This window comes from Cornus florida, unplaced genomic scaffold (genome assembly GCF_030987335.1).
Source record: "Cornus florida cultivar Cherokee Brave unplaced genomic scaffold, ASM3098733v1 CherokeeBrave_3.0.0_Hap2_Chr10, whole genome shotgun sequence".
Classification (NCBI taxonomy): Eukaryota; Viridiplantae; Streptophyta; class Magnoliopsida; order Cornales; family Cornaceae; genus Cornus; species Cornus florida.
Window position 1 is genome coordinate 113,086,023 of NW_026775580.1, and position 25,161 is coordinate 113,111,183.

At 32.9% G+C, this 25,161-nt stretch overlaps 1 protein-coding gene across 3 annotated transcripts; it reads right to left on the reverse strand.

The window, feature by feature from the left end:
* Positions 1 to 5,233: 5,233 nt before the first annotated feature.
* On the reverse strand, positions 5,234 to 11,366 carry LOC132277264 (uncharacterized). 3 transcript variants are annotated; one of them, XR_009471003.1, is made up of 5 exons: positions 11,146 to 11,366; positions 9,878 to 10,316; positions 8,026 to 8,808; positions 6,745 to 7,012; positions 5,234 to 5,558 (listed from the first exon to the last, which is right to left on the reverse strand). XR_009471003.1 is itself a non-coding variant. In XM_059779073.1 (4 exons), exons 2-4 carry the CDS (start codon positions 10,280 to 10,282, stop codon positions 6,872 to 6,874), a joined length of 1,329 nt encoding a protein of 442 aa, XP_059635056.1. In that variant the 5' UTR covers positions 10,283 to 10,316; positions 11,146 to 11,366; the 3' UTR covers positions 5,234 to 6,871. The 3 variants fall into 3 exon arrangements, 1 of the variants encoding a protein (XP_059635056.1); XR_009471002.1 differs by having other exon boundaries at positions 5,234 to 5,921; XM_059779073.1 differs by having other exon boundaries at positions 5,234 to 7,012.
* Between the last annotated feature and the right edge of the window lie 13,795 nt (positions 11,367 to 25,161).

Sequence of the window (25,161 nt, forward strand, 5' to 3'; positions counted from 1 at the left end):
CATGAGTTGTCTATTGTTACCCAAAATCTCTCTCTCTCTCTCTCTCTCTCTCTCTCTCTGTTTTTTGTGTCTCTTATTTTCTCAGTTTTGAGGTCCTAAAATAAGTTAAGAACTGAACTCTGGTTTAGGTAAGATCACCAAAATGGATTTTGCCATAGAAACAAAGGTGACATTTTCATTGCAATTCGTTATGTTTCTGTGTTACGAATTTGAAATTTGAAAAAATATAGTATAAAATTTGTAGGTGTCAAATAATGATAGCTGACGTGGCATATTGAATGGTCAACATAATTCCTTAACTAAGGTTACGTGACAGGTTGAAAAGTCTAAAGGCCTCACAAAGAGGAAATTGAAGGAAAGAGAAGGAAAAACAATTATTTTTAATGAAACTTTATTAATACCAATTTTGCCCTTATTTTTATAGAAGACAAAATCTATAAAAAGGGTATGATAGTAAATTCATTAAAATAGTTTCATTTCATTTCTTTTCCCAAATATGATTACTACCGTCTTTTTTTTTTTTTTTTTTTTTTTGAAACTAATGTTATCATTTCTTTTCTTTTTCACTATACCAAATATATCTTACAAGATTGATTTTTAATCAATCACTGAAGGCGAGTATTGAACGACCGTGCCTATGCAAGCCAGAAATTTAAGACAAATTGAACAATGCATTTAGAAGATGACCACTAAGTATTTTCATGTGAGGTGCACATGATTCATGTCCATTGGTCACCTTTCATTCACATTGATTGGTTGATTAAGCCTTTTATTTTTATTTTTTTAAAATTTTCTCGTAAAATGTAAGTTTATTTAAATTCAAAAGAATTTGAAAATGACTACCAAAGCCTTAGTCTAAGTAGTTTCTCCTCCCCTTCTTAACAAACACTCGTACTTGTCATAGCACTAAAATAATAAGTAATAGTATAGCTGATTTATATATTCTGCAAAGGAATGCGTTCAAGAGTATTTATAAAAATTTAAATAAATCATTTAATACATATATCAATTCATTGAATAAAATGAAGAGTTCACGGTGAAGGAACTCTTTTTAGAGCGTTACTCTATTCTATATATGAAAGTAAGATTTATTGGGAGCGAAAATGAATTTTTCGACAACCCAAAAATCCGAATTAGGATTTCCTTTTCTCCGCAATCTAGAAAAAGGAAAAGAAAATTAGAAAAGGAGGAAGTCACCCACTGCAATCTTCTTGGAATGTGTAGTGCCACTTTATTAAAACAAAGGTTCACCCAAAATCTGCATACTTTATGGTTACTACAAAGATTAAAAGCAAAGAACAGTTGCAGTGCCCAAGACATGGAAGTGTTCTTTTAAAGCAAAGCAAACTGTGAACCAACATGCAAATCAATATTATATATGTTCTTCTTTATGGGTTTTAGGGCTTTGCAGTTGTAATGTAGTGAGAAGTAAGATTTGAACTTTTTCTTTTTGTTTTACTTTTGGGGATCTTCTCATGCTCTTGGTGTTGGGGTTGCTTACACTACATTACATTAGGAGGAATTAGGTCCACAATCAACAAGAAATATGTGGTTGGGGACATCTCTCCGCCTCTTCTATTTTCCTCTGTTTTTTTTGCTTTTGTTAAAGGAATCAAAGCATGCTATTAAGCATGTGATCACGTCTATAATTACTTTGAAAACCCTAATTTTTAATTCCTTAAACTACCTCTTTCGTGATGACGTGGCCTTTCTGTCTGGACACACCACATCATGGCATGTTAACGACAATGTAAATGTTTATTCTTTCTTACCATGACACTAGTATTGAACTCTGTGTCACGAGAATCACAACCATATATCGTTATTATTATTATTATGCAACTAATTTGCACGGAGTCTATATAATTTAAACAAGACACCCAGTGATATTCACTAATAACAACTAATTAAACCAAGGTCATAAGGATAGCTAAGGTAGACACCTATTTTTACTAATTAATCATTACACTATATGCTACTAATAACAATTAAATTAATCAAATGTATAATTGTTTAAGTTCCCCATGATCCTTCAATACAAAATTTCCCATTATTTTAAAACCAATGCTCTTCTCCTACTAGTAGTTATTGATATCATAAATCTTAGTCTTTCATTATTAATATTAGGGGCTTTGTTTCTTTGTGCTTTGTCCCGACTCCTGAGCATTCTTCTGTTCCTTTTTTACCTATGTCTCCCGGCGTTGCAAAATGATTCATAAGCAATACATATAAGGGTTATATGTGAGTGTACATATGATACATATAATATATACACATAAAAACACGTAAATGATTACATTTGATCAATCAGTGTTACTTATACACGTGGAAACATAAGACTAATATGATAAAATGATAATTGGAATAATGATAATTAGTAATTTTTTTTTAAACTGTTTCAACCATTTAAAAAATAATATTAAAAACCATCATAAGCACATCCAAAAATAGGTATTTGTTTGGAAGCTATATATTAATATCCAACAGCTAATCATTCTTGTAAGAGAGATTCATGTGACAAAAAAGTTAAGATGCTTTTGATAATTTTGGATCTTCTGAATGAAAAAAGTTATCAATAATGAGTTGAAACTAGAAATGCAGAACAATAACAAGACAAGAAGATAGTCTTAGATTCAACATCCAAACATGGCCAGCTCACCGGAGACATATTAGGCTTTGTTGGGGCTCTACAGATCCCTAGTAAATGCACATATATATAAATATATATACATATAGATGCAGTTGTCCAACACTCATCTGTAATATTAAATAAGGCGCGTAATTATATCCCCCAAATGTCTCCTATTCTTCCCATCATGCCATTGAAATTTAGCTGGCTCATGTCAAGTACTCTTTGATTAATGTGAGTTGTTTGGGCTATTTATAGGCTAAAGTTTTTCAATTTCATGATATGTATCATTTTATATATCAAGTAAACCGCAACTTGATTTTCATGTGAGATTGTTAGCCTATGATTAAAAATATTCAAAACAAGGGCTTGCTTATATGAAGCTCTTAAGATTAAATGCACCATGTGGGTTAATAGGCTATGTTTTTTTAAAATTATTTTTTATAAATGACAACTAAATATGCACACAATTTGATTTCTCAAATATGAAGGGAATGGTACTACAACATATATACTTAAGCATGTCACATGTTGCATGTGGGTGTCTAGACAATAGTGGGACCAATGTTGAACTAACAGGTAAATTTTTGGTACAAGTTAAAAGTTTGGGTTGGTTTGCATGAAGAGACTATATAATCTTTTTGGTCGGTATGCTAATAAGACAGTGGCTGAGGATATGGTGGAACCACAAAAATGTAGAGGCATTCATTCAATCAATCATTCTCACTGTTGAGGAGAGAAAATTTGTTATGCCGACGAGTTTGCATCTTCATTTCTTAAATCAAGTGTCAACGACAGCATTTAACGAATGAGAACGTAAATTAATTTTTTTAAAAATGTAATCTGTCATCCAACTATCAAATGCTGTTACGATAATATATACTGAGCTAAGGACGATACATGAAACCTCGAATAGAATTGGAGAGAGAAAAATGGCAATGCCACTGCCTTTTATAATAATAATAATTTTATTTATTTATTTTCTTTTTATTATATATATATATATATATATATATATATATATATTTTATATTGGATACTTCATTTTCCTTATCTTAAATGTTCGGGTACCGGTAAATATGTGCATATAATATGTACAGATTGAAAACTACATGGTTATGGGCAAGTGCGAGAATGGGAAAGGTCGCCCAGCCTCACCCCCTCCCCATTTATAGTAATAAGTTACTATTATCCTTATACTTATATTTTTATATTTAATAATATTAGGTATATATTCAACAAATCCTAATTTATTCTATCCCAATCACTAAATATTCTTTTATATTATTCTTATTTGAAAATTTCTATATATTATTTTGATGTTCTTATAATAATAATAAAAAAAATTATTACAAAGATTGAAAAATAATATTAATATGTTCGTTAGATTTGTAATACAACTACCAAAGACTCATCCTCGTCCCGCCTCACCTCGTCCCCACACCATTTAATAAATAGTTTTGGACCAAAATTAAGTCAGCTATGCTAATAGGGGATGGGAATGGGGATGCAGTTTGCGTCCCCTGCCCCATCCCGCTTTGTTGTCATTCATACTTCTGCTACATAAGGAGAAGACAAAAAAAAAAAAAAAAAAAAAAAAAAAGATTAAAACCTTTTCTTCTTTTCTATCTCTTTACATCCAAATTACTGATTGGAGCAGATATGGGGATTATCAATTATATTTTAGATATGGTGAAGAAATTATAGAATATTTTCGAGTTTACTTTTTTATTTATTTCCTGAAAAAGACAAAAATATTATTGATCAAGAATCAGAATAACAATCTTACTTGAACGTCGAACATAATATGTAAAGGGTGTTTCTATATGTTTTCACGGGGAGAGTAGATGTCGTCATGCATCTTAAGCAATAGATAGAGAGGTCCATAGCCCAATGAAGAGACTCAAGGAGGCCCAAAAACTGCTGAGACTATTACTTTAATCATGGGATTCAAAAGCAATACGTACTTACGTAGAGAGGTCCATAGCCCACTGACGAGTAGTAGCCCACAAACACACAACCCGTAACTTTAGGTCTTGACCTCAGCCCACCCAACTGTGGTCGGGTTTGGACTATGTTTGGGCCGAGCTCGCCGCAACGCTGAATTTCAACTTGAAGTTTAACAGATCAGTCTTTTAAATAAATTCCTCCCCCCAGATCACACATCACTCAAAACTTGAAACATCAGGAAGAAAGAGAATAGCAAGTAATGGCTTGGAAGCCGGAGCCTATTCCAAAGGCGCAAGCAATGTTAAAGCAGTAGCCGTCAGATTTGCAATGATTTTTTTTTTTTTTTAAAGCACATAAATACTCCTATTTTCCTAATTTCCTTAATAAATAAAAATATCATCCAAGTAGATGCATGTTATAAACATGAATTGAAGATTAAGCAAGCAGCAAAATTAGTATGCCATAGTTGAATATATATAGAGACACACTTACTGATCAAGATTTATGCCCTTAAATCGTAGGAGATGCATTTTAAAAACATGATGTGAAGATTAAGCAAGCAGCGAAAAAAGCATGCCATGGTGGTTGTTGGGTGTGTATAAATATATACTGATCAAGATTTATGCCCTATAATCATATCTGAAGGCAACTATGAAAGCAATCAGAACAAATTTCTTAGTTTCACAAAGATCCAAAAGAATCTGTATTAAAATTAAGATCTTCACAACTTAAGGAAAAAACATATTTATTTGTACAACCTCCATAAGAAGCAATGAAGCATGATCTCAAACAACATTTCTAACAAGAGGAATATCTCCCAATTGTTTTGGCCAAGAACTTGCCTAGAAACTTCATTGCTGAACCAGCTCCGTAGAGACATTGAACGTGATATATTAAAAGGCTTCCACTGAGAATGTTGCATCAGATCAAACAGACATAGGAGTAGCCATGAAATCTACAAACAAGCTTCGTAGCCTTTCTGAAAGAACAAGGGTTCAGATAGATGGTCATCTCCAAATTTTCACAAAAGTGTACTTGAATTTTTATGTTTTGATAGGAGGAAGGCAAGATACTTCTCCTTTAACATGTTAGCTGCCTTGAACAGAATTGTCATGATTGATTAAAATATAACTAGAGGTAATTTTGCATCAATATGTAGCAAGCAAGTCAAGCCTAGAAATGGTAGGGAACCTCTTAAATTTTCATCATTTCCACTGCAACACCATGCACCTACTATCTCGGTCCTAGAACTCACCTATGTGCAGCCGTGTACAATCAAGATCCTTCTACCATGGTCCTGAAGTGATTAAACTAGATGTGGTTATGATTCCGTTAGCACTTTCTGAAGGAAATAAAAGGACTCCTGTTAGTCAAATTTGGAGAGGAACCAGTGACTATCCCTTTATATTGAAATACACAAATTGCGGACATACAACCTTTTCTTTGCTTATGTTGAGAGAAGGGAGGGAGGGGTGGTGTTGGTTTCATAAATGTATCTTTCTACACTCTATATACCTTTGATATGTATAAAATTTGCAGAGACTTGCAAACAAAGATATCAGTAAAGCATTTCTTAATAACCACATATAGTCACTAGATATGCAGCATAAACTATGTCAATTTATAGAAACGCAATATAAGTAGTAGATTACTGACATACCAATGGTCAGCAAGACCACTCAATTATTTGTTTTGGCTCAAAAAGGGACATCTTCATAAGTTGGGTATGTCAAGGATATAGATTACAAGATCCAGCCCCATAAACTAAAAGAGAAGCAGAGAGATGCAAACACAACATTGGTTAACCATATGTATAAGCACTCTCTAAGGTTGCAAGAAGTAATTCAGCTCAAACATATGGTACCAGTCTTAGTTCAGATATAGTAGAAGTATGGCAGCTATTGCCTAGATGTAGGTTTATTGCTGGATCATCATCACTCATATGCTCTAAAGATAGTCGTCTACAAAAACTCAGGAAAACTTTTGTGCAATATACCAACCATTAATCTAGTTTATGAAATATATAAAACTAAAAAAACTCTAAAAGTAATAAAGTTAACTTCCATGAGATGAAAAAACTTTGCAACAGATGGAGTGAAAGCACATGTATGTAAGAAAAATATGACATGCTGAGCCTGAACTAAGATAAAGGTTCGAAGGAAAACCTTTCAAGCATCCACTTATGAGGACACCCTGTGGCCGCACAACATTCTGGTCCTACATCCTTTAGCAAAATGCATATAAGGCTCGGAGGTGGCCCAGAATCGAAGAATGCATCAACCAATATATTGATCATACCAATCGATCATCATAAGCTGTCCTATTTGTAGCTAATTTGATGCGGACTATTGTCTGCATCAACAGAAAGGTGACAAATCTCAACATCACCTTTAGACATTTGGAGTCAAGGTGTACGAGCCTTCTACTTTGGCCCTGGAAAAAGCAGGGGAAGCATCAATAATATCCTCAAAAGAAAATGCTTATGCTGCCAAATGATGGAACAGAGCATGGTACACTTAAACTCCAGGAATTCCAAACAAATGAATTTACAAACTCCATTCGACTTTGATGAAGTTATGAAAAAAAAAAACAAAAAACAAAAAACAAAAAAAAAACAAAAAACAAAAAAAAAAATAAGATACAAATAAAGAGGATATCAGAATGATTAGGCATATTATTCCCAATGCATTTGGCCTAAGAATAACGTCATTAACAACAAAACAATGTTGGCAATGCATTCACATGATCAGGGACGGACACATAAAATTATGTTTTCGGGGGGTGGGGGGGCAATTTTAAAATTTTTTAGGTATATATAATTTTAAAAAATAGTATGTATATAATACCCAAAAAAAAAAAAAAAATCAGTAGAGGCAATTGCCCCCAATGGGCCTTCAACAGGTCCCTGCATGCATGTGATGGACTTTACGTGATCATCTACCAAACTTAAGTTGTACTATGCATTGAATAATTTTCCTCCTCATTTATAAAATGTCGAAACAGCAGAATCTCCGAAAAGGCAAGAAGGATATAAAATACCCAAATATGAACTCAAAAACATTCATTATCCGTTAAATGTTTGTTTCAATTTAAACAGCTACAGATTTTGTGACCAAAAAAAGAACAAAAACATTTCATCCTGCTTCTTACAATGGTTTGAGGCCATCCAACCAATCAAATACAAGAAATTCTACTCATAAAAGATGAAAACTACAAAAGGAAAAAAAAACAAAAGACAAGGAAAAGAAAAGAAAAGTTTCTTAACGGGCTAGTGGCTTAGCGGTATCAGGTCCTTACTTCTCAAAGGGAGGTCAGGGGTTCAAGCCTCAGTGGAGGTATGTGTGTGTGAGTACCAACTAAGAAAAAAACAAAGAAAAAAGAAAGGTTTCTTGGTTTTCCTGTCAACTAATAGGAGTGCTGCTTGCAGAAGAAATTAAGTTCCTTACCTCCATCAAATGTTCATCATTTGATATATGGAGTGAAAGACGAAGGTTTGTCACCAATGTTTCTTGTTCCCAACTTAAGGGTCCCAATGCATGCAATGCCTCCATAGTGCAATGGTAGGCATGCAACTCTAATCTATGGATTTCTGCTGCCATTTCCTCTTTAGTGGGAAGGAGGCAGTTCCCTTCATCATACCCACACCGACAAGCAGATTCAACATCACTAAGATGATCTTCAGTATCTTCAACAGGAGCCACAGAAAATTGACAAGGCAACTTAAAGGAATTGTTGCTGGTAATGCTACAACTACCCACAGAGCATGTGACGTTATGAGCATGATTGCATTCTAAACTTATTACATGGGAACACCCAACAGCACCATTGGAATTCTCCCTTTCCACGTCCATTTTTGAAAAACGAGTTGTTCTGTTGTTAATAGAAGCAAATATTTGTTTTTCACCCAGCAGTTCTCGAGGAGAAGCAGCAGTGTCTACCTTTTCAGGTGACGGGGATGGGGTTGCAGCAAGGAACCAATGACGTCTACCCTCTTTCTCGATCACTTTATGTTTCTTGGCAGTTCCTGCATGAGCTTCAACTTGAGAATAGCAATAGGGATGCTCTCTCTTCAGAGTTCTAGATAAAAGGTATTTGTTAGCAGAAAAAAGATCATCCTTTTCACAGAGATTCATATTTGTATCTGTGTGCTCGACTTGTGAGCTCAAATTTTGATTGTGCACTAGAGTTGACTGTTCACTGTGTTTCCCATCTTTACCATTCCCAGAACCCTGTGTACCGAAAATTTAATCAATATAAAGAAAATAGCATTGAAATTCTGTCAGCATGCATTCATTTGTTAAATTGCACGACAACAGGAAACGAAAACACGATCAATGTTATTTTTAAAGCCCCAAAATGAATCAATTGCTTCAAACATATAAAATAGAAGTTCTAAATAAGCTTGAATATTATGAATCTCCAATGTTAAATAGTATGCCCAGAAGGGATATCAACAATAAATCTGTGGCGACCTTGTGGGCGGGTGTGTGTGACCATGTACAGGTGGCACCAATAGGCTACCACACTGTGTGAGCTACAGGTGCACAATCCCATATCGCTTGGGTGTGGAGGGGGCAGGTGCTATATGTAAATTCAAACACCCTTATATGACATAATGCGTTTTAAAGCTGTAATGGCTGTGAACCTAACAGAACTTTGGAATTAAGCGTGCTTAACCTGGAGTAGTATCAGGATGGGTGACCTCTTGGGAAGTCTCTAGTCTAGGTGAGCCAAAAGCGGACAATATTGTGTCTGGATGGGGTGAAGGTCGTTACAAATGGTATCCGAGTCTTACCCAGCCGGAAGTGTGGCCAACGAGGACGTTGGGCCCCAAAGGGGGTGATTGTGGCGGCCTTGTGGGCGGGTGTGTGTGAGCGTGTGCAAGTGGCACCAGTAGGCTACCACAGCGAGCGAGCTACAGATGCACAATACCACATTTCCTGATGTGGAGGGGGCAAGTGCTATATGTAGATTCAACACCCTTCTATGACGCAACACATTTTAAAACCGTGATGGTCATGAACCTACCAGAACTCCGGAGTTAAACGTGCTTAACCTGGAGTAGGACCAGGATGGGCAACCCCTTGGGAAGTCTCTGGTTCAGGTGAGCCAAAAGCGGACAATATTGTGTTTGGATAGGGTGAGGGTCGTTACAAAATCTACTTGCGAACTAATAGTGAAGCAAGGGGAAATAAAGAATACAAAAAGCCAAGACAATGTAAAAAAGATTCAAAAGACACTCTAGATTTCAAATGAATGAATACGTTTCAAGATTATAATAGATTCAAATGAACTTACATTTCCAATAATAATCCATTTGTCACCTTGCCAAGATTGTCGTACCCGGAGGTCAAATTTGGTGACTTCAAATTCCTGGAAGGATCCAAGTAACCTAACCAAAAAGGAGTTCCCATCTAAAACCTTAGACACTGTTGCCATCTTCCAAGAGAAATTGAGAAACACCTCTACAACATCACCAGAAATCCAATTTCCCAAAGGATGCAAGGGAGGAGGACAAGGTCTAATTGACTTTCTAGATACCCTTTCAACAATTGTCTCCTTGGTAGCATTGTGGCACTCGAATTTAACAGTGTAATTGTGCCCATTCCCACTTCGTATCTCAGCACAACGCCAAAAGACTGATGGTGCTTCATTTTTTTCCAAGACCTCCACTTTACTCCCTTTCTTGTATCTCATGATCATAATAGTGTCACCCCCAAATTGCAATGCACAATACCTAATGTTCAGTTTACATAATATAACAATGTGAGAAATAGAGTGGAATCACGAAATGAAAAAAAAAAAAAAAAAAATTCACATTGAGCCAAGTAATGAAATGAAATGAACACACAAATGAATATAATCTAAACATCTCAAAGTTAAGAACAAGATCGAGAGAAAATTATAACAATTGAATTTAATGAGTGAGGGCGTGAGAGAGAGAGCACTCTCCCTCAGAGACTAGATAATCACAAATATTAGTATATGATGAGAGATCATATATACACTCCATTGAAATTTTATGCTTGATTAGTCAGATGTTATGAATTACCGCAATCAATACAATCTATTAAACAATTTAAACTACGTACTTATAAATATAGACGACTGTGTAGATATAGTTTATGTACCACAATTTTGATCGAGAGAAAAAGAGAAAAAAAAATTGAAATCAAACAGTATCAGCACATTAACGTAGCCCTAAAATCTTCAAACAATCTCCACATATGCGCTAAAAAGTAATATTCAGAAACATTGAAAAAACGGAAACACTCGCAGCAGATAGTTAACAGATAAACCAAATAACTACATAAACATTGCAGAAAGAAACAATATTAAAAGACTGAAAACAATTTCAACATTCAAACAATAAATAAATAAAAATCTAAGTTAATTTTTTTTTTCCGGAAGCATCAAGTCAATTTCACAAACACAAAAGCTTGGTTTTTCGAAAGCAAAACAAACTAAAATTAGAATCGAAATGTATATGTTGAAATATAGAACAAGGGAATAAAACGCAGACAATTGATCGAATTGATGAACAGAGACAGAGGATTTTCACTGACCTTTTCAGGAATTTTCGATCGAGACAAGTTGGGTTTCTTCTCTCAAATTTTGATTTTTTTTTTTTGGCTTTATTTTTCAGTCTTGTGTTGTATTGTTGATGTTGATTTGTGCTATTTGCATTTTATTATGTTTGGGTATTTTTATTTATTTATTCAAAAACAACTTTTAATAAATTAGGATTAGGAATATGGTATTGGTATGTATTGTGTGCCAAGTTGCCAACTCCCCCAGAATAGCTTGTTGAGGTGGGATCAACTACTATGCCTCATTGTGTGCCTCGGTGTGAACTACATGATATGTAAGTGATATAATGCACTGAATTAATTAAAACCGTACATGCACAACACGCATGATAGTGCATTGAATATTTATTCACGAAATATGAAAAATTATATACTATGAAAGGAGTAGCGGTTGTTAAATACCCTCCACCAATCATAATCTTTCATTTATCTTGATAATACGAACTGAGATGTTGTGATTGACAAGGTATTCAGTAACAGCTATCTATTACTCAATTTTTAATATTTTTATTTTCATTTCTAACCGTGGTGATATTTGGAGTGTATAAATTTTATTTTTAGAGTGATCAAGAAATCATTAATATTAATAACTACAATAGTTCATACTTCTGAAGGATAAAAAATATCCAACTCATCATTTTACAGCATTACAATTACAATTATAATCATATGCGTGTGTAATTATAATTCATTATCAGATTTAGTTTCAGAAATACATGAGTCATGAGACAGATAAAAGTAAGAGAGAATCCCAATCTAGTTTTGGGGACCTATTAGAAAACTTGTTGCCCCACATTTAGACCATCAATTTATATTATACTTTCTTTATATATTTACCATTGATCACCTTGTCTTCCTCATATTTTCTTTTTTTTTTTTTTTTTTTTTCGCGTTTTTCTAAAGAGGTCGGTCATATAAATTCTCAATATAAGTTATTTATTTTGTTATATTATATATCATGTTTCTTTTTTATGTTTATTTTTTAAAAATAATTTAATCACTTTATATAATTCTTAATCTCTCACTCACACTACGATTAGTAAAACTATGTATTATAGAAAGCCACAATAATCATCCATCTATTATTTCATTTAGATGAATACTCAACTTTATTATTGTTTATTTTTTTCCTTCTAAATGCCCAAATCTTCCCCTCATTAGGTTAAAGTTTATAATACTTCTAGGTATTGTACCGGAGTTTCAATCATTGAATGTGATGATCGGACCTCCCTCCCTAATAATATATCCACCTAATGACAATTCTATAAAATTTTATTTTTAACTTGTTTAGTATTATTAAGTTTTAATTTTTTTGAATAACCTTTTGACCTTTAATTACTATTGTTTTTTAGATACTTTTCCGAAGTCTATTAAATTTATTCCATGTATTCTGTTTTACTCTTACGACCTTTTAACCCATTTGTTTATAATGCCATCAGCGAACTACATGCATTATGGGATACTTTATTGTGTATCATTATTAAAGGTGATAGCATCTTCAATGGTTTTTTATTATTTATTATTTATTATTATTATTATTTGTTTTTGTGTAAATATGACATATCATAGTAGATTTATACAAAAATTTTAGACTAATTATTTTTAGTTTGGTTGTATAAAAATATATCTATCAATAACAACTAACCGTGTGTCATGTCTTAGACCCCATATAATTTTTACAAATCTACTTAATATATGAATAATTTATTAATGGAATGAGAAAAAGTGACGAGAGATAAAACAATAATTTGTATCTTAATATACTGTTGAAAATAAATTATTATTTTTATTTATTTTGTATATTTTACACAAAAGAGTCTTTTAACAAGATGCTACGAGGATACTATTATTACTCCTAAATGACTCAGATTTTGTTTATTAAAGGTGAGGATTTAGCATTTGTGCCAAAAGACACTTTAGTCCACTTTGGTTGGTCTCAATTTATTCATTTTCCTTCATATCACTCAATAAGTGTATGTACAATAATTTTTAAAAAAACAAAATGTGTGTATAATTTAATGTTGACATTTGTAGTTCACATTTTTTTAATTATAAAATTACACTAATTTGATTTTTTTTTTTCTTCAATAAGAAATGAAGCAACCATTAATTGCAATGTAAAAGTACTTTGTGAAATAATTGTAGCTAGAGTGAATGTTTTACTGAATGGCAATTGTGTCATTTTCTAAAATATCAATTATGTATTAATATATAGTCTAAAATGGCATAAGAAAGTAGCAAAATTAATCATATAGTGGAATTAGTTATCCAAATATAATTCATATTTTTTTGATTTTGAGGTCACTTTTGAATAATTTTGTTTAAATTTGGTCACCAAAATATAATTTATCAAACATAGTAGGAAACAATTGGCTCGGTAGACAATGGTCAAGCCATCAACCTTCACATTGTACGTTTTGTATTCGAAATAGCATCCAATTTACCAGTCAATAGTCCCAGTTGAATATAGACTTGTGAACATTTCAACACATATATATTTTGTATGAAAAATTTCTACAACGTCAATCAATGAAAACCTAAACATTTGATCACCTTACTTCGTGGAAAGCTCTAATTTTGGAGGAGATACATACGTGTTTAACGTGTCTTTTACAATGCACGTGCGTAGAGTTTCAAGCACAAGGTTGAGAAATTGGCTCCTAATTTCCATTTAAGAGATATAAATGTAGTCCTCCATTTACTTTTTAGTAAATCACAATCATCTATGTTTGATCGGTTTTGCTATATTTTTATTAGATATTGCATGTTTTGAACCAAATGAACAAAATTTACATATTGAACAATTATGATTGATTGAAGAATAAATGGAAGATGTGGCTTTTACTACCCTAAGAGCAGGTCCAATGGCGAGTGATCCGGCAATTTTGGGCTAAATTTGAAAATTGGGCTGTTCCAATGGACTCTTCAAAAAGTGGGCCCCATTAAGACAATCTTGATCCAAGTCTCCAAAAACCAAGATTGGTTTGGCTAATTGCGGGCCTGACATGCGGGCCCACATCAGTTTTCTTTTTTAATTCTGGCCCAAACAGTGTTTTAGCCCAAAACACTGTTTCGTAAAGCCTGTTTGACCGAAAAAAAGGGGAAAAAAATTAATTTTTTGGCTGATTTTGGTCTTTTTTTTTTTTTTTCCTCAAAATAATTGAACCAAAGAACCATTTAGGCATTGTTTGGTTGATACAAACTGTGTTTTAAAGGCTTTTTTGGGCAAAAAAAGTTTTTAAAAAAAAAAGAAGTGTTTTTTTATAAAAAAATTTGCTTTTAAAAATATTCCTACTAACATATAGCCGTTTTAGGCACTGTTTGGCTAACCCAAACAGTGCCTTAACAGCTATATTGGCACAAAAATTTATGTCGTATCGTATTGTTTTTAATAATAAATATTCTATTGTTTAATTTTTTTTATTTATGATATAGCCGTTTTAAAAATATAGTCGTTAGGAAAAAGTTAAAAAATAAAATTTATTAAAAATTTAAAAAAATATTAAAATATTAATATTTTTGGAGAGCAAAAATGCATCATTGGAATACATCCGATAGCTAAAATTTGGAGATTCTAAAACGCTGACGTGGCTATGGGAAATGCTGACGTGGCTATGGGAAAATGCTGATGTGGCAAATTCGGGAAGTCTGAATTCGGAGAGTCCATTGGAGATGCCCTAAGGTGTCACTCATAAAAGAAGGATCTTAACAACTGTAAATCCACTAGTAAAATTTAAGATAAATTACATTGATGACTTGTTTTGATGTTCGAACAAATTACGCATAGGTAGATTATTTGACGTTAATTACTTGACTAATGATATAGAGTCCGTTAATCATACACATCGACTAATTTTATGTGAGTCAGAGTTGATGTCATCGTGACTGTTGGGATTTATATGCCCTGGCATAGCAAATTCCTGTTTGGATTAAAGTGACATATGTTCCTAACGTTTCTGAAATATTTATGTTTTGTATAATTGGTGAATTCAATGTATTATATTTCGATTCATTATAGAATTGATAGTGTCATCTTGATTACAAGAAATATTTATATATGTATGTGATGGCGATCAATACATTAATATAAATAGTAATCATAAATTGTTCATAGTCGGTAATTATGGATGGAATAATAATTGATTAAGACTTGAACTGAATCCGCGTTAGGTTGACATATATTGCGAGAGCCGTCGTATGCAATTGCTCCCTATCACCGTCATGGCATTTGACTCTTAAGCATGAGAAAATTATAGACTCTTTTATTAATTAATAATGACTTTGATTTGTTCAGCGGATTCTTTGGGATCCTTAGACCGACACTTTGGGTAGTTATGTAATTAATAGTTAGAGGGTTATATTTTCAATATTTGTATCATTGCTACTTGTATTTATTTTGTATTGATTATGGTTGATCACAAAGTAAATTCGAAGGCCTTCGTATGTTTTTAGACAAAATGATTTATTATATATTTATTTATTTAAATTATTATTTTTGTCAAACAAATGTTTTATTGTGATCGAGCCAGAAATAATCAAAGGTACCAAAATAAATATATTAATTAAGTAGTCGGATTGATGGCATTATTTATCCGATAACTAATTATGCATAGAGGGGTCAAAGTACAACATTGACTTAGAGGTTATTTATTATTTAATTGGAGTTCAATCAATTTCTTTTAGTGGAGTAGAAATTAATTAATGAATTAATTTAATTGGGTCCATGGACCGGGCCAATTATTAATTCATTGTAACCAACAAAAATAATAAGCCCAAAGGATTCTCACTCATAGCCCAACTTGATATTGGAATCATATTAGATCTGAGATATGTGAAGTAGAGATTGAGAAGGATTTATAGTTTCATTTTCCTTATCTTTATGTTGCCTATATATATACATGGTTTATGTATATTTTAGGGGTGATTTTTTATGAGAAGGAAAAATGAATATATTTTCTCTCTCTAGAAAATTAGGGTTAGTATTCTCATCTAATGGAGGCTCCCACAAGCCTAATTTTCCAAGGTCATTCATGGAGGCTTATGAGTGATTCCTAAAGGCAAGACCATTACCAAGAAGATGGAGATCCATAGAAAAGGTGTCTAGCAAAAGGGATCTGCAATAAGTGAGAACATTCACTTTAGAGGAGTGATATAAAGTTTACTCAAACCTTGATGTAAGTATTCAATCTTTTAATTGAATGATACATCATGTTTTATTTTTTTTGCATAAAACCTGTCTCTATGTGATGAATCAAGATTTATGAATTTAAATCCCTCGAAAAGTTTTTAAATATTGCACGTTTCCTAACAGTGGTATCAGAGCATGGTTTGATTCATTACTAGAGATCATGATTTTATGAAAATCATCATTCATGGATCCAAAATTATATTCATATATATTTTTATTGATGTATGTTGATGTATGATTTAATATGTTGATATATATTGATACATGATGATGTATGAATAATTGTGAATGAATGATGATGTATGATTGGGCCATGAATGAAACTTATAGGTTCATTGAATGTAATTTTATCTTTGGATGAATGTAATTAAGGCTTTGATTTAGCCGTTTGAAAGTTCAATGATGTAATTTAATTTTTTTCATTGTATTTCAAATTGTAAATATTTTTAAAGCCATATAATATTCATCAAAGGTTGCTATGAAGCTTCAAGAAGGTCCAAGAGGGTTAAATTAGGCTTCAGGAATTTTTTAGAATTTTTTTCGGAATTTTTCTAGAATTTTCGGGGCTTAATTTATAGTTTCTGGAATTTTTAAATGATTTTCTGGAAAAATCAGCGATTTTTCGGCGACCGGAGTCTCGCCGGCGGCGAAAAGAGGCATCAGAAGAGGCTGTGATCAAATGTATCTCACCAAGGGTGAGCCTGGCGCGTGCCAGGAGATGGAGGCCTTGAGGAGATGCTGGCGCGTGAGATGCACGCGGCAGCACTAACATATGTTCTCCACGCGCGTGAAGGCGCGTGGAGGTACTTCCATTAGTGTGCCACGCGCCACAACGTGCCCCAGGCGCGTGCCAGCGCGTGAGGGCGCGTGCCTTGACCTGCAAGCTTCCCTAGGCGCGTGTGAGCGCGTGTGGGGTCCTTCGGGCTTGTTCCAAGCAGCGTTTTGCTTCTCCTAACGCGTACAAGCTTCCTATGGGTGTTTACAGACTGTTAAAGGACGCCCGTACAGCAAGAATATTATTTAAATGTTAAAAGCTGAATCCATTGGCCATTTAAATTACTTTTGTCTGTTATTTATTTATTTGTTTGATACATGGAATAGATAATTATTTATTAATTATTATTCATGCATTGGATCCATGATATTTAATTAAATGACTTGATTTATATTAATTAAATTATGAAAATTAATTGGATTTGATCACTAATTAATTTGAGGGCACTTATTGGGAAACGAAAAATTATTTTTGTAAATTATTTTTAAAGTGTGCTTCAAATTAAATATTACTGAATCATTTAAAGTCCAAATATTTTCTAAATTTAATTGGATTAAAATCAAGGCGTTTTGCATGCATTATATCATGTAAATGAATAAATTCAAAACCCTAATTTTTAATGATTAAAAATTGAGTGGGAGCGGGGATTTTTATACATTGCCCCATGGCCTTTGTTATTAAAACAATTGTAATTAGGTCTTCAAAAATAAGGCTCCACGCATGATTTGAAGAGTCTTAATATTACAAAAATGGTTGTCTCATGAAAATTAAAATATTAAATGTTTATTGTAATTAGATTTTTAAAAATAAAGCCCTACGCATGATTTAAAGAGTCTAGATTATAATGACAAGATATTTAATGTTTTATTTTTCATTAGAGCATTAATAACGTTATACACTCAATCTAAAATCAATAGTGTTAGCTCCCCAAAGGAGTGGTCTATACTAGGTGATTTTAGAAAGGCTAAACATAATCGGGAATCATTTCATATAGATAGACAAGACATTGTCTTAAGAAATATGGAAATGATGAGATTTGCCCGCCAATAGTAATAATGAACTTCGCCAACTGAATAAGTTATTGGCGTATTGGTTATCCGATTTTTCATGTAGTGGTTAAGGGACCCACATACTATTTTAATGGAAGTGATCGCCTAATAGCAAATGAATCTCAACAATAGTAATAATGAACTCCTCCAACAGGATAAGTTATTGGCATATTGATTGGTTGATTTATTATGCTACAGGGTTGAGAGACCCGCATTAATTAAAAGGGATTGTTCACCAATAATGATAATGATCTCTTGTTCGATTGAGATTTATTATATTATGTGGTTAACAAACTCATTTTAATTTTAAATATGCATGACAGTATTAATAATTCACCTTGCATATTGTATGAATGCATTTTTATTCAGATTAATTATGTCTAATCCATATTATCTATCTGGTTACATATTCAATGTATGTGGACCTCATTTATAATGACTGGAAAAGGAACTTAGATATTTTATTCACAACGTAAGGGTACAAAATGTATTTAATACTCCTATACCTAATTCCTTTACTTTAAGATACTTAATGAGATGTTTTAGTGAGATTAAATAGAGAGTATGCCAAAGTACTATGTCAGACTTGAATACCATCAAGATAGCCAAAGAAACTCCAGTATGAGATCGAATTTTGGAAAATGATTGTTTATTATTTAAAAATTACCTGGAAATCAATAGGGCTGACTTGGGTGGTAAGTTTCAAATTGACATGATTATTGCCTTGTTACCAAACTCGTTCGACTCTGTTAGAGTGAATTAAATAAGGAATCAGTTTGAGTTCACACTCGCTGATATTCTTATAGAATTGGTAACAAATGAAGGGATGATCAAGAGTATGGGCGTTCCTATCAATCTAACCTAGTCTATACCATCTTCTTGTAGGCCCAAGTGGACGGGCAAAGCAAAGAAAAATGATGATAATAGGATTAGGCTAGCACAAAACATGGGTATCCAAAAGGTTAAAGGGAATAAGGCAGTGTATATTAAGAGCAAATTAAATTGTTTCTTTTGCTGCTAACGAAGACACTAAAGGACGAACTGTCTAAGCAATGACGTGTCATAGGAAAATATATATTTAATCATTGAGCCATGTTATGTGGTTGTATCTACTAATTCCTGATGGATAGATTCTGGAGCCACTAAACATTTTTGTAATTCGTTGTAAGGATTTCAGGAATCCAGAAGCCTCGATGATATGGAATATATTTGTACTTGACCTGATGTCAAAGTTGTAGCTAAGTCAGTGGGAGTATTACATCTGAAATTAGAGAGTATGGGGATATTAGTATTAGAGAACTATCTTTATGCACAGAAGTTAGACGCTATCTAATTCTTATTTCACTTGTGGTTTATAAAAACTGTGTTATTATTTTGTAAAACTGGTTTTATAAAATTGAATAGATATGTGATTGCTTCTTGTGTATTGAAAGATGGTTAATATACTATAATTACAAGCTCTTAAAATTTGTAGGATGTAGATACTAATGTTGCATTTTCTAGATTGAATGTTAAGAGAAAATTTGTTATTCTTGACTCATTGTATTTTTAGTGTCTATTTTTGGGTTGTAATCAGTCAAAATGAGATTCAAAGATTGGTCAAAGAAGGTTTATTACCTAGTGAGGCAGATGAGCCTAATCCAAACTTGTGAATCCTGTTTTGAAGGATAGATAACTCTAAGGGCTTAATCAGCCAGATGAAATAGACATAAAGGACAATTGGAGTTAGTACACACTGACACGTGTGGTCTTATGAACATCCAAATAAGATTACTCACGTTTTGTATAAGTTTATCTGATGCAACACAAGTCTTAAACTCTTGGTATATTCTGAGAAGGTCAAGACTGATGTGGAGCACAGATTAGGTAAACTTATCAAGATACTTCGATCTGATCGAGGAAATGAGTATTTCTTGGGATAGTGCAAAGACTATATGGTCAATGAGGGTGTTGTGTACCAGTTTTTCGCAATTGATGCTAAATGCATTTAGGTGTCAAATAGGAATAACAGAATTCCACTTAACAGGGTTAGATCTATGATCAGTTATACCACATTATCTCTTTCATTTAAGAGTTTAACGTTAATGACATTGATGCGCATTATGAACTGCATTCCATCTTAGTCTGTCTCAAGGATACCGTTTGAGCTGTGTTTTTTACTAAATATTAGTTTAAATCATATGCACATATAGGGTAGTCTTGCACATGTGCGCTTGATATGGACAAGTAAGTTGGAAGCAGATTATAGGCATGCTAGATTTGATAGCTACTCTAAAGTCACTAGGATGGATTATTTTATGATCTCAAAGATAAAAGTTGATTGTTTTTACTCACTGTTTATCTATAGGAGAATCATATTATGAATTACATACCTAGTAGCATAATGTTAGAGAATTTGGTATGAGTACCAGATGTACCACATGTGAACACACTTATTATAGAGATTGAGAATAATATATTCCCTATTGATGCGTTAGTATCATCTAGTACATAGATTCTTGCATCGGTACATTGATGTAGTGGGAGGATTATCATCCAATTCGACAGAATCATGTTTTTAGGTGAGACCATTATGGACATCCCTGTTAAACATGAGTTGGACCCAGTAAGCTACACGGAAGCGTGAATCGATATGGATACAGATCGTTTTAGCGAGTTACTATGAAATCAGAGTTGGAATCTATTTATTCTAATAAATTCTGGGATCTTGTAGAACTTTCTAGTAGGGTGATTCCTATGGAAGACAAGTTAATCTACAAAAAGATATCAGAAGATTTCTTAGTGAATAAATTATGAGTGTATAAGGGAATGTCATTATTTTTTCTTAATTCTATATATTTATGACATTCTACTCATTTATAATGACGTGGAAGTTTTGTCATCAATAAAAAGGTAGTTGTTCAATTACTTTTAAATGAAGGATCTTCAAAATATAAGCTATATTCGTAGGATCAAGCTTTTGCAAGATCAAGTTAAAAGGAAAATAGGCTTATCTTAATAATCCTACATTGATAAAGTTTTGACCAGGTTTGGTATGCATAACTTAAAGAATGAGTTCTTGCTTTATTGATATGGATTGCTCTCTCTAGTAAGTAGTTTTCCAAGACTAGTAGAGGAGATTGAGCAAATGAGACTGGAACTAAATGCTTTGGCATATGGAAGTCTCATATATGTCATGGTCTATACCAAACAGGACATCCGTTACATGGTAGGGATAGTTAGATGATATCAGTCCAATCCTGGACTTGATAACTGGTCTGTTGTGAAAAATATCATTAAGTACCTAACGAGAACCAATGATATCATACTCATTTATGGATGTGATGATATGGTCCTAGTCAGGTATGCTATTTCTGATTTTCAATCGGAAATAGATACTATGAGGTTCATGACTTAGTGTGTGTTCACTTAATGGAAGGGAAATCAGTTGGTAGATTGTTAAGCAGATTTCAACTGCTGACTCAAACCTGTAAGTGGAGTACATTGCAGCCTTAAAGGCGGCAAAGGAAGCCTATTGGTTTGATCTCCCTGATTTAGAGGTTGTGGAGTATACTAGCCTGCTTATTGAGCTATGTTGCGACAATAGTGCAGAAGTAGTCCAAACCAATGACCCAAGGTTCCATAGAGGAACAAGATACACTGAGAGGAAGTATCATGTTCTACATGATATTGTCCGCCAAGAAAATGTACTTGTAGCTAGAACATTGTATTGGAACACAACTTTATTGATTCTTTATCAAATGTGTCATTGATCAATAGTTTTGATCAACACCTGGATAACATTGGAGTTAGATGCAATTTGAATTAACTATGAGGGCAAGTGGGAGCTGTTGGGATTTATATGCCCTGGCATAGCAAATTCCTGTTTGGATTAAAGTGACATATGTTCCTAACGTTTCTGAAATATTTATGTTTTGTACAATTGGTGAATTCAATGTATTATATTTCGATTCATTATAGAATTGATAGTGTCCTCTTGATTGCAAGAAATATTTATATATGTATGTGATGGCGATCAATACATTAATATAAATAGTAATCATAAATTGTTCATAGTCGGTAATTATGGATGGAATCATAATTAATTAAGACTTGAACTGAATCCGCGTTAGGTTGAGATATATTGCGAGAACCGTCGTATGCAATTGCTCCCTATCACCGTCATGACATTTGACTCTTAAGCATGAGAAAATTATAGACTCTTTTATTAATTAATAATGACTTTGATTTGTTCGGCGGATTCTTCGGGATCTTTAGACCGACACTTTAGGTAGTTATGTAATTAATAGTTAGAGGGTTATATTTTCAATATTTGCATCATTGCTACTTGTATTTATTTTGTATTGATTATGGTTGATCACAAAGTAAATTCGAAGGCCTTCGTATGTTTTTAGACAAAATGATTTATTGTATATTTATTTATTTAAATTATTATTTTTGTCAAACAAATGTTTTATTGTGATCGAATCAGAAATAATCAAAGGAACCAAAATAAATATATTAATTAAGTAGTCGGATTGATGGCATTATTTATCCGATAACTAATTATGCATAGAGAGGTCAAAGTACAACATTGACTTAGAGGTTATTTATTATTTAATTGGAGTTCAATCAATTTCTTTTAGTGGAGTAGAAATTAATTAATGAATTAATTTAATTGGGTCCATGGACCGGGCCAATTATTAATTCATTGTAACCAATAAAAATAATAAGCCCAAAGGATTCTCACTCATAGCCCAACTTGATATTGGAATCATATTAGATCTGAGATATGTGAAGTAGAGATTGAGAATGATTTATAGTTTCATTTTCCTGATCTTTATGTTGCCTATATATATACATGGTTTATGTATATTTTGGGGGTGATTTTTTATGAGAAGGAAAAATGAATATATTTTCTCTCTCTAAAAAATTAGGGTTAGTATTCTCATCTAATGGAGGCTCCCACAAGCCTAATTTTCCAAGGTCATTCATGGAGGTTTATGAGTGATTCCTAAAGGCAAGACCATTACCAAGAAGATGGAGATCCATAGAAAAGGTGTCTAGCAAAAGGGATCTACAATAAGTAAGAACATTCACTTTAGAGGAGTGATCGAAGGTTTACTCAAACCTTAATGTAAGTATTCAATCTTTTAATTGAATGATACATCATGTATTATTTTTTTTGCATAAAACTTGTCTCTATGTGATGAATCAAGATCTATGAATTTAAATCTCTCGAAAAGTTTTTAAATATTACACGTTTCCCAACAGTAACATCATGGTAATATTTGCCCTCATTCACGTAAATCTGTTTAGGTCATTATACTTATTACTTTAACCTTCTTTGAGGTGTGCTCAACCACACACCTAATGTGTGTGTGTGTGTGTTTTTTTTTCTTTTTTCTTTTTTCTTTTTTTTTTTTCTCAAAAATTTGTTGATCAAATTTTGTAAAAGATAATTTTGCCCTTCCCTCGTAGAAATGAAAGTCCCACAATGATATTTTAAAAGTATTAGGTTAGTTTGTGTTCAACCGAAAGCACAAGACACTCCTTGTTGGTTGGGTTGGTGTTGTGTGTGGGCGGTTGGCAACTTGGCATGTTGTCTCTATATGATTGATTGTGTTTATCATATCAAATTATCAATATATAGAAAACGTGCCTTAAGCATTAATCTCTGATATGCTTAAGCTTCGATATGATGTCATACTCAACCAATTACAATTAGAATCCCCTCTGTGATGACATGTTTGTTGCTTTGAAGCAAAACTGACGAACCCATTCATAAGCAACGGCATCAAGCACTTTGCAAGCTGTGGTTAATTTTCCTTTTTTATGGGAAGGAATATCCACTTTGATTCAGATTATATATATATATATCTCGACTTTAATTTAACTGTTGGGTGCATACTTCCACAAATTCTTATTTTTTATTAGTTCCTATACGGTGAGAAAATTCGTGGAATTTTCTGTCGTTGACTATGTCAATTGAAGTGTTTGACAAGGTTTAGACAGAAGAGAAGATCGACTGTATGATAAGCTTGAATTGAACTGAGAATTGCTCAGCAAACAAGAGAGAGAGGCCCGTTCTATTGGCTAACCCAATAATACTAAGAGCTTGGGAAGCGAGAAAAGAAGAAGAAAATTGAATGGAAATGAGCTAAGAAGAAGAAAATTGAATGGAAATGAGCTAGGGAAGAAGGAATGGATGAGATATCCTTAGAAAAAGAAAATGTTTTTACTTTTTTTTGTTCGGTTGAATAGAAGAAATTGACAATTTAATAGGATAAAAGAAAAGATAAAATTTTATGTTATTTTATCATAAAATCCATCACTTATAGGGATGACAATGAGGCAGGTTTGGGCAGCGAACGCCATCCCTATCCCCGTTTAGAATAGTTACCCCCATCCCTTCTTGCCCTAAAATCGTTTATAACACTGGGCGGGGTGAGGCGAGGAGGGAATGGGCAATGTGGGTTTTGTAAAGTATTTTCGTTATTGTAATATGGATCTAACGAAAGTAAATAATAATAATAAAAAAATTTCTAATAAGATAATTTTTTTTCCCTCTCATACAGATAAAAACAAGATTCAAAATTTCAATTGAAACTTGAAACAAATTTTCAACTATAATAATAATTTTTTTTCTTCTCATATACGGATAAAAACAAGATTCAACTTCTCAATTGAAACTTAAACTAAAGTTATTGTTGGAACATCAAAATAATACATAGAAATTCTTAAATAACGATAATATAAAAGAATACTTAGTGATTGGAATATAAGAAATTTGGATTTGCTTAATATATACCTAATATTACTGAATATAAAATAAAGTATAAAGATAAAATTGTAATGTATCACTATAAACGGGCGGGATGAGGTGACCATTCCCAACCCCGCCCCATAAACATACGGGTTTTCAATCATAATCCCCATCCTCGCCTCAAAACCATTTAACCATTCTAAACGGAGCGGGCGAGTACCTAGCGAGGCAAGGT

What these genes read in the sequence shown, in the direction of transcription:
- LOC132277264 (XM_059779073.1), bottom strand. Translation starts at nt 10,282, where the DNA reads ATGATCATGAGATACAAGAAAGGGAGTAAAGTGGAGGTCTTGGAAAAA. An exon ending in AATGGATTATTATTGGAAAT is followed by an intron (nt 8,809 to 9,877) that starts GTAAGTTCATTT and finishes TTCGGTACACAG; the next exon opens with GGTTCTGGGAATGGTAAAGA. An exon ending in ATGATGAACATTTGATGGAG is followed by an intron (nt 7,013 to 8,025) that starts GTAAGGAACTTA and finishes TGCTTTTTCCAG; the next exon opens with GGCCAAAGTAGAAGGCTCGT.